Here is a 13,513-nt window from a genome sequence, read left to right on the forward strand (position 1 = left end):
GTAAATGCACTGATTCTCCCCCGATTGGGGAAAATATAAATATATATATTTAACCATCCTGTTCTGCCATATATATTCACACCTCTTGGCTAGCAGTGCTTCCATCTCTATATTGGGTACACCCTGCTAACAGAGCCTACCTTGCTCCATATTTGGGGACCAATTTTAACATCCATGGAAGGTTCCAAGGACCAACAGCCATCAGGGGACCCCTTAGAACTCTTACCTAGGGGCGATGAGTTTTAGGAAGCAGTTGACACTTATTTTTAATCGGGCGGTCAAAGATGCCTTGGGGCTCATAAGCAGCATCTCTTAAATCAAACTGCGTACATCTATGCCCTTATTCCTAGGCCCACTATGGGACCCACAGCTGGGACACCCCTGGCCTGCATCGGAAGACAAAGTTGCCCTGATCCCAAAATGACCACCTTCTTCACAAAGTTTAGACAAGGACTTTTATTTAAGAGTAAAATACTTCAGTCCTTCATCGCTGTGCCCCAGCCTTACTTATAAAATCGGACTGAGCACTACTCACTATATCAGAGATCTGCAGCCTGATGATAATAATGTAAAATAAATACAGCCTTTCCTTGACTGTAGAAGAAAAATGTGACCCTGTGCATATTTAAAAATAAATGCAAGGCTGGGAGCAACTCTAAAGGTGTCTACAAGCTACTAGTAGCTTGCGATCAACTGTTTGGGAACACCTACCCTAGATGCTTTAAAGGTTTTTAAGCAAGCCAAATGGACTTATCCTAAGCCATCTTCGGAAACCACTGGGATGCACCCCACTTCCTTAGATGACCACTAACTAGAGCCAGACACACAACAGCAAAGATTAACATTAAAGTGCGGTTTCAGCTTTTCTTAATGTTTTACAGGGGCATCAGACAAGGATGTCCCCTGTCCCTGTTGCAGTTTGATTTGACAATGGAGGAGTTTGCAGCCATATTCGAAACAATGAGGTAGTGACGGGGGTCTTGATAAGCATGAAGGAATCTAAATTGACTATGTTCAGGGATGACATCATGGTCACTATCAGAGCCAGCACTCTTACACCAGTCAAATTATATGAATAGGACAAAACTAAAAGTCAGGCTGATTGAGGGGATGCCTCCAGGCTGGGACCCTGGCCCACATCATGTGGAGATGCAATACACTGAAACTAGTGGGAGATGGTGCTGAAAGCCAATGACAATCTATCCAGTGAAAATCTCTAGGAAATCAAAGTGATTAGTTTGGGGCTGCCATACAAAGGAGAAAGATCACTGATGCCACTAAGAGGCAACCATGTTAGTATGGCAGTGGGTGCAATGCTCAATGTGATCCTAGCGAAATGGGGCACCAACAAAATACCTGCTAGGCAAGACAGGATCGATAGGATTTGTGAGGTTCTGTCCTGGGAAAAGCCATTGATAGTCTCAGAAGCTAGATGAAAAGCACATGAAGTAGAATGCGGAACTCTGCGGACCTACATTTCCAAGGAATACACAGAAGTGTTGTTTCCCCAGATATCTCAGGGTGATCCATTCGATTCCAATGGAAATCTTGCAGATGTGAGCAGAGCGAACTAGACAGAGGGAGGTAGGGAAATCCTCAACAAAATATTTGGAATAGGTTGACTCCTACTGAGAGATACACAAGATCTAGTGGGGTTTAGGAGCAGAGTTGGGAGGGGGGCTATCATGTTCAATTTTTTCTTTTCTTTCTTCCTGTCTGTCTTTACATTTGGGAGATGAACCTCGAAGCATGCCTCCCAGGCCCGAGTATGTAGGCAAAATGATGTCTTAACACAATTTATTGAAAAATAAACAACATTTAATTTTTTTTTTTTTTTTTTTTTTTTTTTAAATAGTTAAACCTAAAACTAGACCCGCTGAAGATGAGCTGGTAGGGGAGGGGCCAGGGGCTACTGGAAATCGAATGGCACTATTTAACTGTTAAAATCCAGCATGCAGTCAAATGGCACACAGAGGATGCAAACAGAAGTGTCTTTTGTATGAGGGGACTTCACTAAAGAACTGCGTATGATAGGAGGTTCGATGATATACTTTCCATACCTGGCCCGGTAGTTGGGTGGGGTGTGGTAAAGGATCGTTAAAAGACATGAAGAGGACTCCGTTTGTACCTGGCATAGGTATCTGGAGCCTGGAGCCCTTCACTTGTGTTGAAAGGAACAGGTCTGTAAATCAGGAGGATAGCTATGCATCCTTGGGTGGTCTCTTTTATAACAGTACTTCTTGTACATTTATAAATGCACAGGAAACATCTAATGTGGGTCAAGGTTACCTATTACAGTGCACAAATCTGGTCCAGAAGCCTAGGTGAAAATGGACAGAGCTTTCAGTTATAACAGTAACTGAAACAATTACAGCATTACTAGGGATTACTGGGGATGGCACAGTGCAGACAATGGTTTTCCAATCCGTACAGGGCATTGCTGTCTGATACTGATTAGGCACAGTGAGAAGATGATAGCGATGAACCAATGATGGAAAGATTTAAAGATTTAGATTTAAATTAGTGCAATTTAATGTCCTGCAGAGAACATACCCGAGTGGGAAAAAAAATGAAGAAAATGTTTCCAGAGAGGTTGACTCCTTGCCCAAGATGTGGGACGACAGAAGCGGATTTCATGCACATGGTTCACACCTGTATGTTGCTAATGACTTATCGACAGGAGCTCCTGGACAGGATGTACCTTGTATTGGGCAACATATTTAGACTCACTGCAAAACCATTCCTGCCAGGTGTAGTACCCATACTAAGGAAGGGAAAGTAGGATGCAAATTCGGAGTGCTGTGTAGCAAAAACCACAAAGCGGTACATCGCCATATCCTCGATGTTGACCCCATGGATTGCAAGTGCAGTTACGGCTAAGAGGCATGACTCAGTAGACATTAGCAGAGAAGTAGATGAAGAAAAGACAACAAAAGGCTACTAGAAGACTTGAAGGAGTGGGCAGTATTGCAGCAAAAATTGAGACCCTTCAGGTGCTAAATCACTGTGAGGTGGTGTTAACCTGCGAGTCCTCATACAGGATACTAACCTGCAGAGGGATGGGAGGATTCAATTATTTGTTTGAGGATTCGGAGTGGAGAGAGATGGTTATAAATTGTAGGAGCAGCGACATCAGATCTACGAAGGCAGAAAGAACAGTGTGGAGAAGTTCAGAGGCACTAAGCCCAATTGATGGATGTATTTTGTGTTGGCGGTAACAGTTAACTCTAGCACAATCAAAGCAAGATGTACCACCATGAATGCTGCCCCCCTACCTGATGAGCACCACTGTACTTGGCTTGCCTGTTACCATCATATTACTTACAATGAGTAAATATTGGTGTTGCATGTCTCTGTTCATCAAAAATGTAACCGGGTCAATTGAGCAACTGAAACAAGTTAATATGAGAAGTTTTTTTCGTAATATTTTGTAATATTGTGCACGAAGTAGCTGTGAAGCAATATTAAACCTGACTTCTCATTACAGTCTGTCAGCAGTACATAAACTGAAGGCAAAAAGCATTTGAAAAGAGTAACTCACCAACAGTGGCTCTGATTAGTGGGGAGGCATCACCAATATTATTTAGACATTCGGTTTTTATGAAGTCGGTCACCCCATTTGGAAAGTTTTGAAAATGTGCTTTCACATTATTCTTCAGTATCAGTCCACTCAAAGAACGAGTTGGCTCATCTGCAAAAATAAATAAATTAAAACCCCACATCACCAACGGCTTCACAAAAAATACTGCAGTTTCACATTCCAAGCACAATTAAACACAGGTAATCAAAGTAAAATTAGATTACCATCATATTTAACAAATAATACACATTTTTCTATTTTTGTTTCAGGAAAGTCCGTTCATAATACCTCATTCTTATACCACAGTGAAAATGTCTACATACGTTACCTAATTAGACAGTTCTCATGATTACAGAAGTAAACTGGAGATGTTATAATTAACATTCAACTAAATATTTCACATCAGCTGGTATTTAATGTTGATTGGCAGCTTGGGTAGGCAGCTACTTTGCTGGTCTAATACCTCTCTCAAAACTCAACTGTACAAAAAAACTAAAAGGTACAAGAGACAGAGACTTAAGTCAGGTAATCAAGATTATATTAAGCACTAGTCCAACCTAAACTGGGTTCAAATACATTTGCTGAAAAATGAGAGGCCTGAACAGTAAAAAAAAAAAAAAAAAAAAAAGGGGGCAGGGTGCGGTACGGAAATCAGCAGCTTACTCATTAATAACGTTGACAGAGCAAAGTTGAAGATAGCTGTAGACACTAAAAGTTAGGAATGATCACAGGCATTCAAGCACTTAACCAGAGTTGATATTCCTGGGTAATTAATTTTTAACTATCAGGATAAATACTGTACCATAGAACATTAACAAACCTTGCTTTTCTACTGTGTTTCCACTGCTTGTCGGACAAGTGTATAAATAACAAGTCTCATTATTTCTCCGATTCACTTTAAGAGAATCCAATATACCTTGCTCTGGAGTATGGAAAGTGGAACTAGCCTTGTTGATAGTCGAAATTGCTAACGTAACCAGAATATAACAGAAGAAGTGATCAGGCAAGTATTATCTTGCTTATCTTGCTAAATATATATATAAATGAATTCTCTCTCTATCCTAACTTCGGAACTGCCCACAGTACCACAGAACACACATGTGTATATATATGAAGAATTGAAGGGGGGCTGGGGAGGTTGAGGCCTAGGGTGGTGAGAAAACTAACGGAAAAATGTAGTAGCTACAAATAGCATATCAATGAGCACTGTAGATAAAGAACTCAAAAACTGGCAATCACGGAGTAAAATTCTTCCAAGTTCACAAGATTCCACCATGAATTGGTGATTATTCTATTGTGAATCCCAATACCAATATTATCCACTTGCCTTGTAAGTTTTCAAACCTTATTAAAAAAAAAAAAAAAAAAAAAAAATTAGACCGTGTATTGTCGATAGGTTTGAGTTTGGCAGAGGCAAGATGGTGGCACATGGTTGACACTGTTCTCTGCCCTCTCCGGGAGGACTGACAAATGTGGACTGTTGAATACACCACTTGGGTGGTGAAGACGGAAAGACAAAGAGAAAGAAGAAATAGCAAGAGAGGAAGAGTGAGAGAAAAAAATAGAGAGAATGAAAGAAAAGCGAGAGGGAAAGAAAGCGAGAAAGAAAAAGAAAAAGAAAAGAGAAAGAAAGAAAAGAGCAAGTGAGAAAGAATGAGAAAGAAAGAAGAGTAAGGACAAGAGTAAGAACAAGAGAAAAAATGAGAACAAGAAAGAAACAGAAGAGAGATAGAAGAGCTACCTAGTCATGTCCTCCCTAACCAAACATCAACACACTTATGGATGGCCAGATAAAAATGACTACTTTGTTATCCTGTGGCGACTCAAGAAGATTTTGGAGTAATCGCCTCACCAACAATATGTTGTGGCATGTTTAATAATATCTTGGCGTATTCTAAAGGAGTTACCTTTATTGTTGAGTAACCCAGATATAGCTAAATCTACCTAATCAATTGTGCCAACGTGTTTTGGCCTTCTTGAAAGCCCATATGGGTCTCAAGCCTTCGTCCCAGCTGTGTCAATCTCGGTCTGTCTACACAATCGTACCATGCAATTAGAAATGAGGCCTAATGCTCTTGCCTAGCAGCAGTCTCTTCTTGAAGGGATAAACCTAAAAGTTAAGTTTACAAGAAGGGAAAGAACAGGCAGGAACCATGAGAATGTATTTGTTACAATTTATAGGTCACTCACCCAACACACACAGTTGCTGTTTGATTCAACCTTGTTGATTAATCTTGCGCAGTAGAACAACCTTCTCAATCTCTGTTGAATTAACTACGTGAAAAATGTGCTTTGTACTTGAAAACCCACTGCACACACTTCAACCGCGGGCATGTAAAAGTGTTTAATTTCCTCAAAAAGTTGTTTCCACACACACAACTTGCCCCAAACTCAGGGTGGATCAGAATGTCTCGTGTCAGATGAGGGAGACACTCCAATAGGAGATACAAATAAACCATCATCTATTTTCTCATGTTAAGTAATGTATCCATTGTAAAGGAGAATGGGCCACAATGTGCCACTTTTATTTGAAAACAGCAGTCGGGTTTATTGTGGATAGAAACACATGGAATATGACCCAGTTCTAATCTCATGCTTGCGCTGATGCTTCGTTTGAAATTTTCAAGACAGTGGTCATATAAAACACACAAATTGCCATCATATTTTTCAATTTTGCGACTGACAACATATATGATGGGCATGCTTATCATCAATGTCTAAGGTGGTGCTCCAGTAATAAAGGATTAACGCATTCACGGACAGTGCCATCACTGGATTATACTAACCTACCATGCATGTCTGCAGTGCATGGTTAGTTGTGGTCCCATTATATGTAAATAATAAAATGCCATGGCCATGCTGGCATAACAGAAACCCAGACATCAGTCCTGTTCCTCCACTTACTTCATTAAGGTGGTGTGCCTGCGTGCCCTCCTTAGATATTACCCTTTCTACCAGTCGCCAAAAACATAGTGTTTAGGCGGCTGAAGTTTTAAACACTACAGGGCATGCTCACTCTGCACGTTGGCATGATGACACGACTGAGTATTTCACCTAGGAGTGATTCTCTGCCGAGAAAACGGGGTTCTATGGAGGTATCCAGATGTTGTATTTTTTTAAAAGGTGGGGAAAATACAAAAAAGAGAAATAAGCCAACCTACACCAATGGTAATATAGTGCATTATTACACTCAGACTTAAACTTTTTTTTGTATGTTCGAGCAGATGTACCTGCTGAATCTCTTCAACAGTGTGTTAAGAAGACAGTCATGGGCAGTATGATAACTGCAAAAATGAATATTAGAAGGTACTTTGAGTCAGTCGTAATATATCCTTGTGTCAGGGAAAAATTATAAAAATATAAATTCTTCAAGCATGAAGAATCAAATGGTCGTCAACTTGTGTATTTATATAATTGTTTATTTTTACAATGAGGTTATTTTAGACAGAATAATTACATGAGGTCATTCTTATTTGTATCCGTCTAACAACGGAGACCACTGCATATCATCATCAACATTGTTCCAGTTGGAACAATTTTCGATCAAGGTAGTCTTTATCTTGTGGCAACGTATCAATTACGTACCATACTAAATCAATCTCAGTGTGTAGTTTCGACTAAATGTTGCATTAACCTGGCCTGGTTAGTGTTTTCTTACATCTATTGGTACTTCTATGCTCATTTATTCATGTACTGACTTTTCTTGTTGTCTTTTCTATGTATCTCACAATTAGTGTGGCGTCTTAACGTCCAAAGAGTTTTAAGGCCTCAATACAGCTCTTTTGCCTGCTTTGTGAGTGGGTAGATATGACAAGGTCCACAAAAGTAACGATCAGACACTGGAGGTAGGTTCCAAGCTGATTCTAGCATTTTTGTTTTGTACAGTCCTAGGTCTTGTTTGAACCAGAGTCCTTGAGTGATTTGCCACATTTAAATGAAAACCACAGTTTTGAGAGGTTCAGAGGGCCTGATGTTAGTTAGGATCTTCCAATGTTTTTGCACCATCTTTTTAGGGTCGAGTGTGCGTAGCATGCGCTTGCAAGACGCTGTAGAAGTTGGAAAAGGGCTCTGAGTCAGTGTCTTTCATTGGTTCGTGGGCTTGCCTTTTAAAATCTGCTTGCTTTCATTAGTGGAAGGCATGCATACGTCATGCCTTTTTCGGTGGTTAGCCCTCCTCGAGCACAGCAACCAAGTACTGAAAACATACGGGGCTCACTGTTTTCCGTCCAGTTTGTGGACTACTTTTTCTCTTTTCGCAGCACGATCTCGCTTGTTTTTTTTTCCATTTAATGAGGCAAGAAAAGTCGGTTGGGAGTTTACAACTGCTAACTCGGAGAAATGCGAGACCCGGTGCATTGCAAATGCTTGTTTAGTTAGAGTAAGCACCATAGGTCGTAACACAAAGAAGAAAGTCTCTTAACAGTTTCTCAAAGAATTGGATAAGTTATTCTCTAGGGTTATTTAAGGCCCTTTCCTTAGCTTTATTAATATGTCTGGATATTTCTTTGCCTTCAACTTGCTTGGTCACTGTGACGTTGAAAAACTCTTGTTGTGTGAACTAACCTACCAGTAAATTATCTCTGTGACATGGGATGACCCCTGTCACATCTTAACAGATTGTTGCAATGTGCTGGTTTATAGTATACATCACATTTAAGTCTGTCGTTCAGTGCCTGTATGTGCAAATCTAAAAAGGAGATTTCTTTTTTATTTACAGTCAAAGTGAACCTCAGAAACTCCTCTTGTGTTAATCCAACTGATAAAATCGTAGGCTTAAACTTCACTCCTTTTCCAGATTAACAAAGATCTCATCAATGTAACATTTATAAATCCCGATATTGGAATATGGATTAGTATGGTTTTGAATAGTCATCGTCTTAAAGTTGTGCATTTATCGGTATGCTATGCTAGGGGCAAATGTACTGCCTATCAAAGTCCCATGCTCTTGCAGGTAGAATTCATGTTTGAATGTGAAATATTTTCTAGTTAAAGCCATAGGTACGTAGTCTAATATGAAGTCAGTTGGCGTGATCGAATCCCATGCCAGCTTGGTAATAAACCGTGCTTAATTTGTAAATAAAAATGTGCCGGTGCCCAAAGCTCTCCTCTGAAACATATGGCTGCTGCAATTAAATGTGCCAGTATAGTATACTTTGAACCCTTAACAGCCTCTCCCTGCGCCTTCAGCTCACTCTAGCAACTTTTTGCTTTCTCCCTTTGTGAGGCTTTATCGTTTTACTCTTTCTCCCTCTTTCCCGTATGTCTGTTGCTCGCAGTAAATGCCTAAGGCAGAAAAACAAGTGCTGGCCGTCAAAAATAAGAGTGGAAACCGGAAACCACAGGCTCAAATTAAGCACTGAATAAACACCTTCAGTGATGCTTCCTGAGGGCTACTGGTGTATAAGGCCTCCACATCCAAGGTCATCAGTAGTTCAGTGTTAGGATCAAATTCAATGATTTCTAGAATTTTCAGTATGCCATTTGTATCCTTGGCATAAATGTATTTGTGACTCAAGGGGCCTGAGAAAAAACACCAGAGCCAGCATGAGAAGAACAGGGTGAAATTCCATGTGTGGTTTCTCTCCTAGGTAAAACAGACTGCAGTTTTCAAATGAAAGGCACGTAGTGTGGCCCATCCTCCTTTACAATGGTTACATTACATAATGAGAAAATACATGATGGTTTATTTATATCCCCTATTTTCCTATGTTATTTAATTCAGCAGTGTGCGACTATAAGGGAGTGTCTTCCCCGATCTGACCGAAGACATCCTGAATCACTCTGAGCTTAGGGTACGTGGTGTGTGTGAAGACACCTTTTTGGATGAAATTGAACACTTTTGCATGCCCACGACTGAAGTGCGTTTGCAGTGGTTTTTGCAGTGCTGTGCACTTTAGTCACATTTTTTCACACAGTTAATTGAACAGAGATTGAGAAGGTTACTCTACTGCTCAAGAATAAACAAGTTTCAATCAAAATGGGTGAGCGACCTATATAGTTGGATAAATACAGTCTCATGGTTCCTGTGTGTTTTGAAATATTCACTTCTAGGTTACCCCTCCACAATACTGCTAATAGGTAATTCTTTAAGCGGGGCTGAGAAAAAAAAAAAAAAAAAAAAAAGGAGGGGAGGGGTCCCCAAAACACATTTTCCCCATGCAATTTCCCATAGGGACTTTAGACACTACTACAGCCCAAACTGCTGAACAGAATTACACAACATTTGGCACACAGTTAGATCTTGATCAGGAGAGATCTCTTTTTGTAGTTTGGTGTAAATCTGCTCTGTATTTAGAAGAAAAAAGGTTTATGTATCTTTAGAGATGCAGCTCTACCATGGATCCACAGCAGTGGATCTGCAGATCCATGCACCAACAACAATATCGTGATTGGTTGGCCGCGACCTGACAGAAAAGTTGTGACTGCCATTTTGTGAATGGGGAATCAGTTCGGGAGGGGTGGACAGCAAAATAAAACCTAAAAATGATAGGAGTCAGGGCACAGGTACCCCATTTGAGAGGTACCCTTTCTTCGGTAAGAAGTTTCCCACAATGTTTTTCTTTTGGGGGGGCTGGCAGGGGGGCATGTGAGGATCCGCAGCACTCAGCGTGGCCTCACCGTCTGAATCTGCAACGGATCCGCAGATCCAGACAATTTAAAAAACATACACCCACACAGCGACTTACACACACTTATACAACCACACAACCACTCACATACCCGTACAGCCATTCACAGAGGTACTCACAGACCGATCCACAGCAAGGAGTTATCTGCATGAATTTAGCTATCTCAGGAATTTAGGATTAGTCGGGGTACTCGACAGGGTTGTCCTTTGTCTCCCTTGCTATTTAATTTATATATTGAGCCTCTGGCAACCTCATTGCGAGCTTGTAGGGAAATTCCCCCGTTTCGGATTGGGGGTGGGAAAAGAAAGTAGCATTATATGCGGATGATCTTATGCTATATACTAGTAATGTGACAACTACTTTACCCATTATCAATACATTGATGGAGCAATTTGGTAGATTTTCAGGTTACAGTATAAACACAGGAAAGACGGAAATTATGAGTTGGAATATGGCTCATGTCATTCCCTTAGTTAAACAGAAGATTAAATACTTGGGAATTTGGTTTACAACGGACCTTAATGATGTAGCTAAATTAAATTTTGATAGAGCTTATAGGGAAACAAAAAAATTGTTAAAAGCGTGGGCTACTCTTCCACTTTCTATAATTGGAAGATCCAATATTTTGAAGATGTGTATTCTTCCAAAGTTCACTTTCTTATTTAACACTATCCCATTAGAGTTTAAGGTGAGCTGGTTTAAAAAACTACAGGGTGATCTATCCTCGTTTGTTTGGGCCTCCAAGGGAGTAAGGATTTCTTGGAAAAAGATGAGTAGAAAGAAAGAGTGGGGGGGTATTGCATCTCCAGATTATTATTTTTTAGGTATTATCTGGCTTTTCAACTAAAAAATATTAGAATGTTATTAAATAAGAAGTCAGAGTACTCATTGGTCTGGAGAGCTTTGACGGCACATCTTGAGGAAGGAGCGGATAATTTCTTATATAAATTTGGACATCCAAAGTACTTCAAGAAGGTGCATTTGAAGCTCCCCAGACATGCCTGTAAGGTTTGGATACATTTTTGGAAGGTGGTAGGGATACCTTATTATTGCAGTTCTGCTCCCATCTGGGATTCACTCGGTACTCCTGACTGTCTTATGGACAAATTATCAATTCCTTTGAGAATAAGCGGGATGGTAAGATGGGGTCAGATTATAGAAGGTTCTGAATTGTTAACCTGGTTTGCATTGCAGGAGTGTACTAGAGGGACAATCTCTAAGTTTAAGTATCTTCAGTTATCTAGTTGGGTTAAGTCTCGACGAGTAGGAGAAATAGGGAGGAGCTCATGGGAAGGGAAACTAAATCAGACATGTATTAAAAAAGAAATTGATTTTTGGTATCATGCACAGTTGGAAACAGTAGAAGACGCTTCTTCCCTCCCTTTGTTGAAATGGGGGAGGATTTTTCCAACCCTAGAAGTTACATCTTTGTGGCAGAAGTCATGTTCAGAATTGTGGTTTTCTGTTAAACCTGCGGGGTTGAAGAAAAACCATTTGTTTACACTACACAGGGTATATTGGTCACCAGCTAGATTAACAGCTATCGGGAAATTCAATAAAAACTGTCCACGGTGTGGGGAAACCAATGCAGATGATGTTCATATGTTTTGGCAATGCTCAATTTTGACTAAGTACTGGAAAGATATAGGAAGTATTCTTAGGGTAACCTTTGATGTAAATTTAAGAATAAATCTTCTTATGGTGGTGTTTGGGGTTTGTGAACCGGGCATAAATTATCAGAAAATGTCAGTACAACAGGAGCACTTGTTGTTTGTACTAATACTTTTGGCTAGACGGGAACTATGTCGTAAATGGGTGGATCCATCTCCCCCCCTTGTTCAGGACTGGCAATTATCAGTAAATCGATTGTGTAAAATGGAACAATGTGGTCCTCATACCAGAAGAGATAATTTTTGGGTGGATTGGGAAAATGCTTACCAGTAGCTTATAAATTTGGAGTAATTTCAGTTGTATAATTTTTGTTTTGTGGTTCGTTTTTCTGGTCTCCTCCTCCTGGAAGTTAAGTCCAATGATTAGAACTCCCCTCACCTAATTGGGTGCCGCTTTGGTTATGATCATGTAGAACAGGTGGGGTGGCCCAGCAATGCTGTGGACCGCACACTTGGAATCATACTTTAAGGGCCTCGGCCTTTGCCTTTTTCCTCTTAGCCAAAGCGAGGGTGGCGAAATGAGAAAAAAAAAAAAAGGAGTTATCTGCATGTTGGGGGTGGGAGTGAGGGGGTGGCCAAAGGCATATGGCCAAACCCCCAACACACATAGCCAAAGGTCTGCACAGTGCGGGGTTGACTGTATGCAGGGGATTGGCTGCATGCCCTGCAACCAATTAACACCCCCGACACGCAGTCAAAAGCCATACACTACGGCATTTTGATCACCATATGATAGTTAACATTACTTTATGTTAAAAACAGAAACTCACTGAAAAAAAACAGGTTACAGGGACATTATAGTTGGGAAATGGAATTTATAAAAAACCTTAGAAATTCACTATAAAAAAATATGTTACAGGGACGTTATATTTAGGCTCAGATTTTACACATGTAAAACCATAGAAATTCAGCACTTCTAGTTATAGTTATCTCAAGAAACTATAACTTGTGCCCCAAAGTAACTATAACTCGCACCCTTGCCATGCACTGCTAATTAACCCATATATTACATCAGTAATGACATCTTCTATGACATCATTGATGACATCATTGATAATGTCACTGCAAAACTGGCAATAAAATTATTGTTGAGAAAATTGTGCCTGGCGGGAGCGAAAGCTATAGTTACCTTAGGGCACAGGCATTCATCAGCCGGAGATGGAACACCCCTTGCTGGGAGAGAGGGACCAGGAAAGCCACAGGTGGGGTAGTTCCTAAGGTACCCTCAGTGAAGGAGCCTAAGGTGCCCAAGGAGATGCCAAGGAAGCCCAGGATGCCTAAGGAGCACAGCACAGAACAAAGAGCCCAAAGAGCTCTAAGGAGCTACTAAATCTGTGGTTAAGCCCAATTACTAGAGATGCTTGAGGCTAAAGCAAACTGCCTGGCTGGGGAGATGCTACACACAGAGATGGGCTTTGAGCTAGCACTGGGCCCTCGATGTGCATAGTTACCTTCAACCATGGCACCTATGGCAGGTGCCTAATGAGTTCTCAGCCAGGAGTGTCTTCTCAAATTGCTATGAAGAAATCAGTTCTGGATTTATTTGGTTCTAAGGGCTTGCGTGTACCCATTAACCCCTTGCATGTTCCTACCTCCCTGCTCTGCCCTTCAGTGTCTACATTAGGGGGCGGTAT

General features: G+C 40.7%; 1 protein-coding gene across 3 annotated transcripts in view; it reads right to left on the reverse strand.

The window, feature by feature from the left end:
- The window catches only part of TNPO1 (transportin 1), a 1,170,250-nt gene that overhangs the window by 1,072,926 nt on the left and 83,811 nt on the right, over positions 1–13,513 (reverse strand). For all 3 annotated transcript variants that reach the window (XM_069224095.1, XM_069224102.1, XM_069224110.1), the window contains exon 3: positions 3,542–3,691. In XM_069224095.1, coding sequence (XP_069080196.1) covers positions 3,542–3,691 — 150 coding nt within the window. The remainder of the gene's footprint in view (positions 1–3,541; positions 3,692–13,513) is intronic.

The sequence above is a fragment of the Pleurodeles waltl genome, chromosome 1_1 (genome assembly GCF_031143425.1).
Source record: "Pleurodeles waltl isolate 20211129_DDA chromosome 1_1, aPleWal1.hap1.20221129, whole genome shotgun sequence".
Classification (NCBI taxonomy): Eukaryota; Metazoa; Chordata; class Amphibia; order Caudata; family Salamandridae; genus Pleurodeles; species Pleurodeles waltl.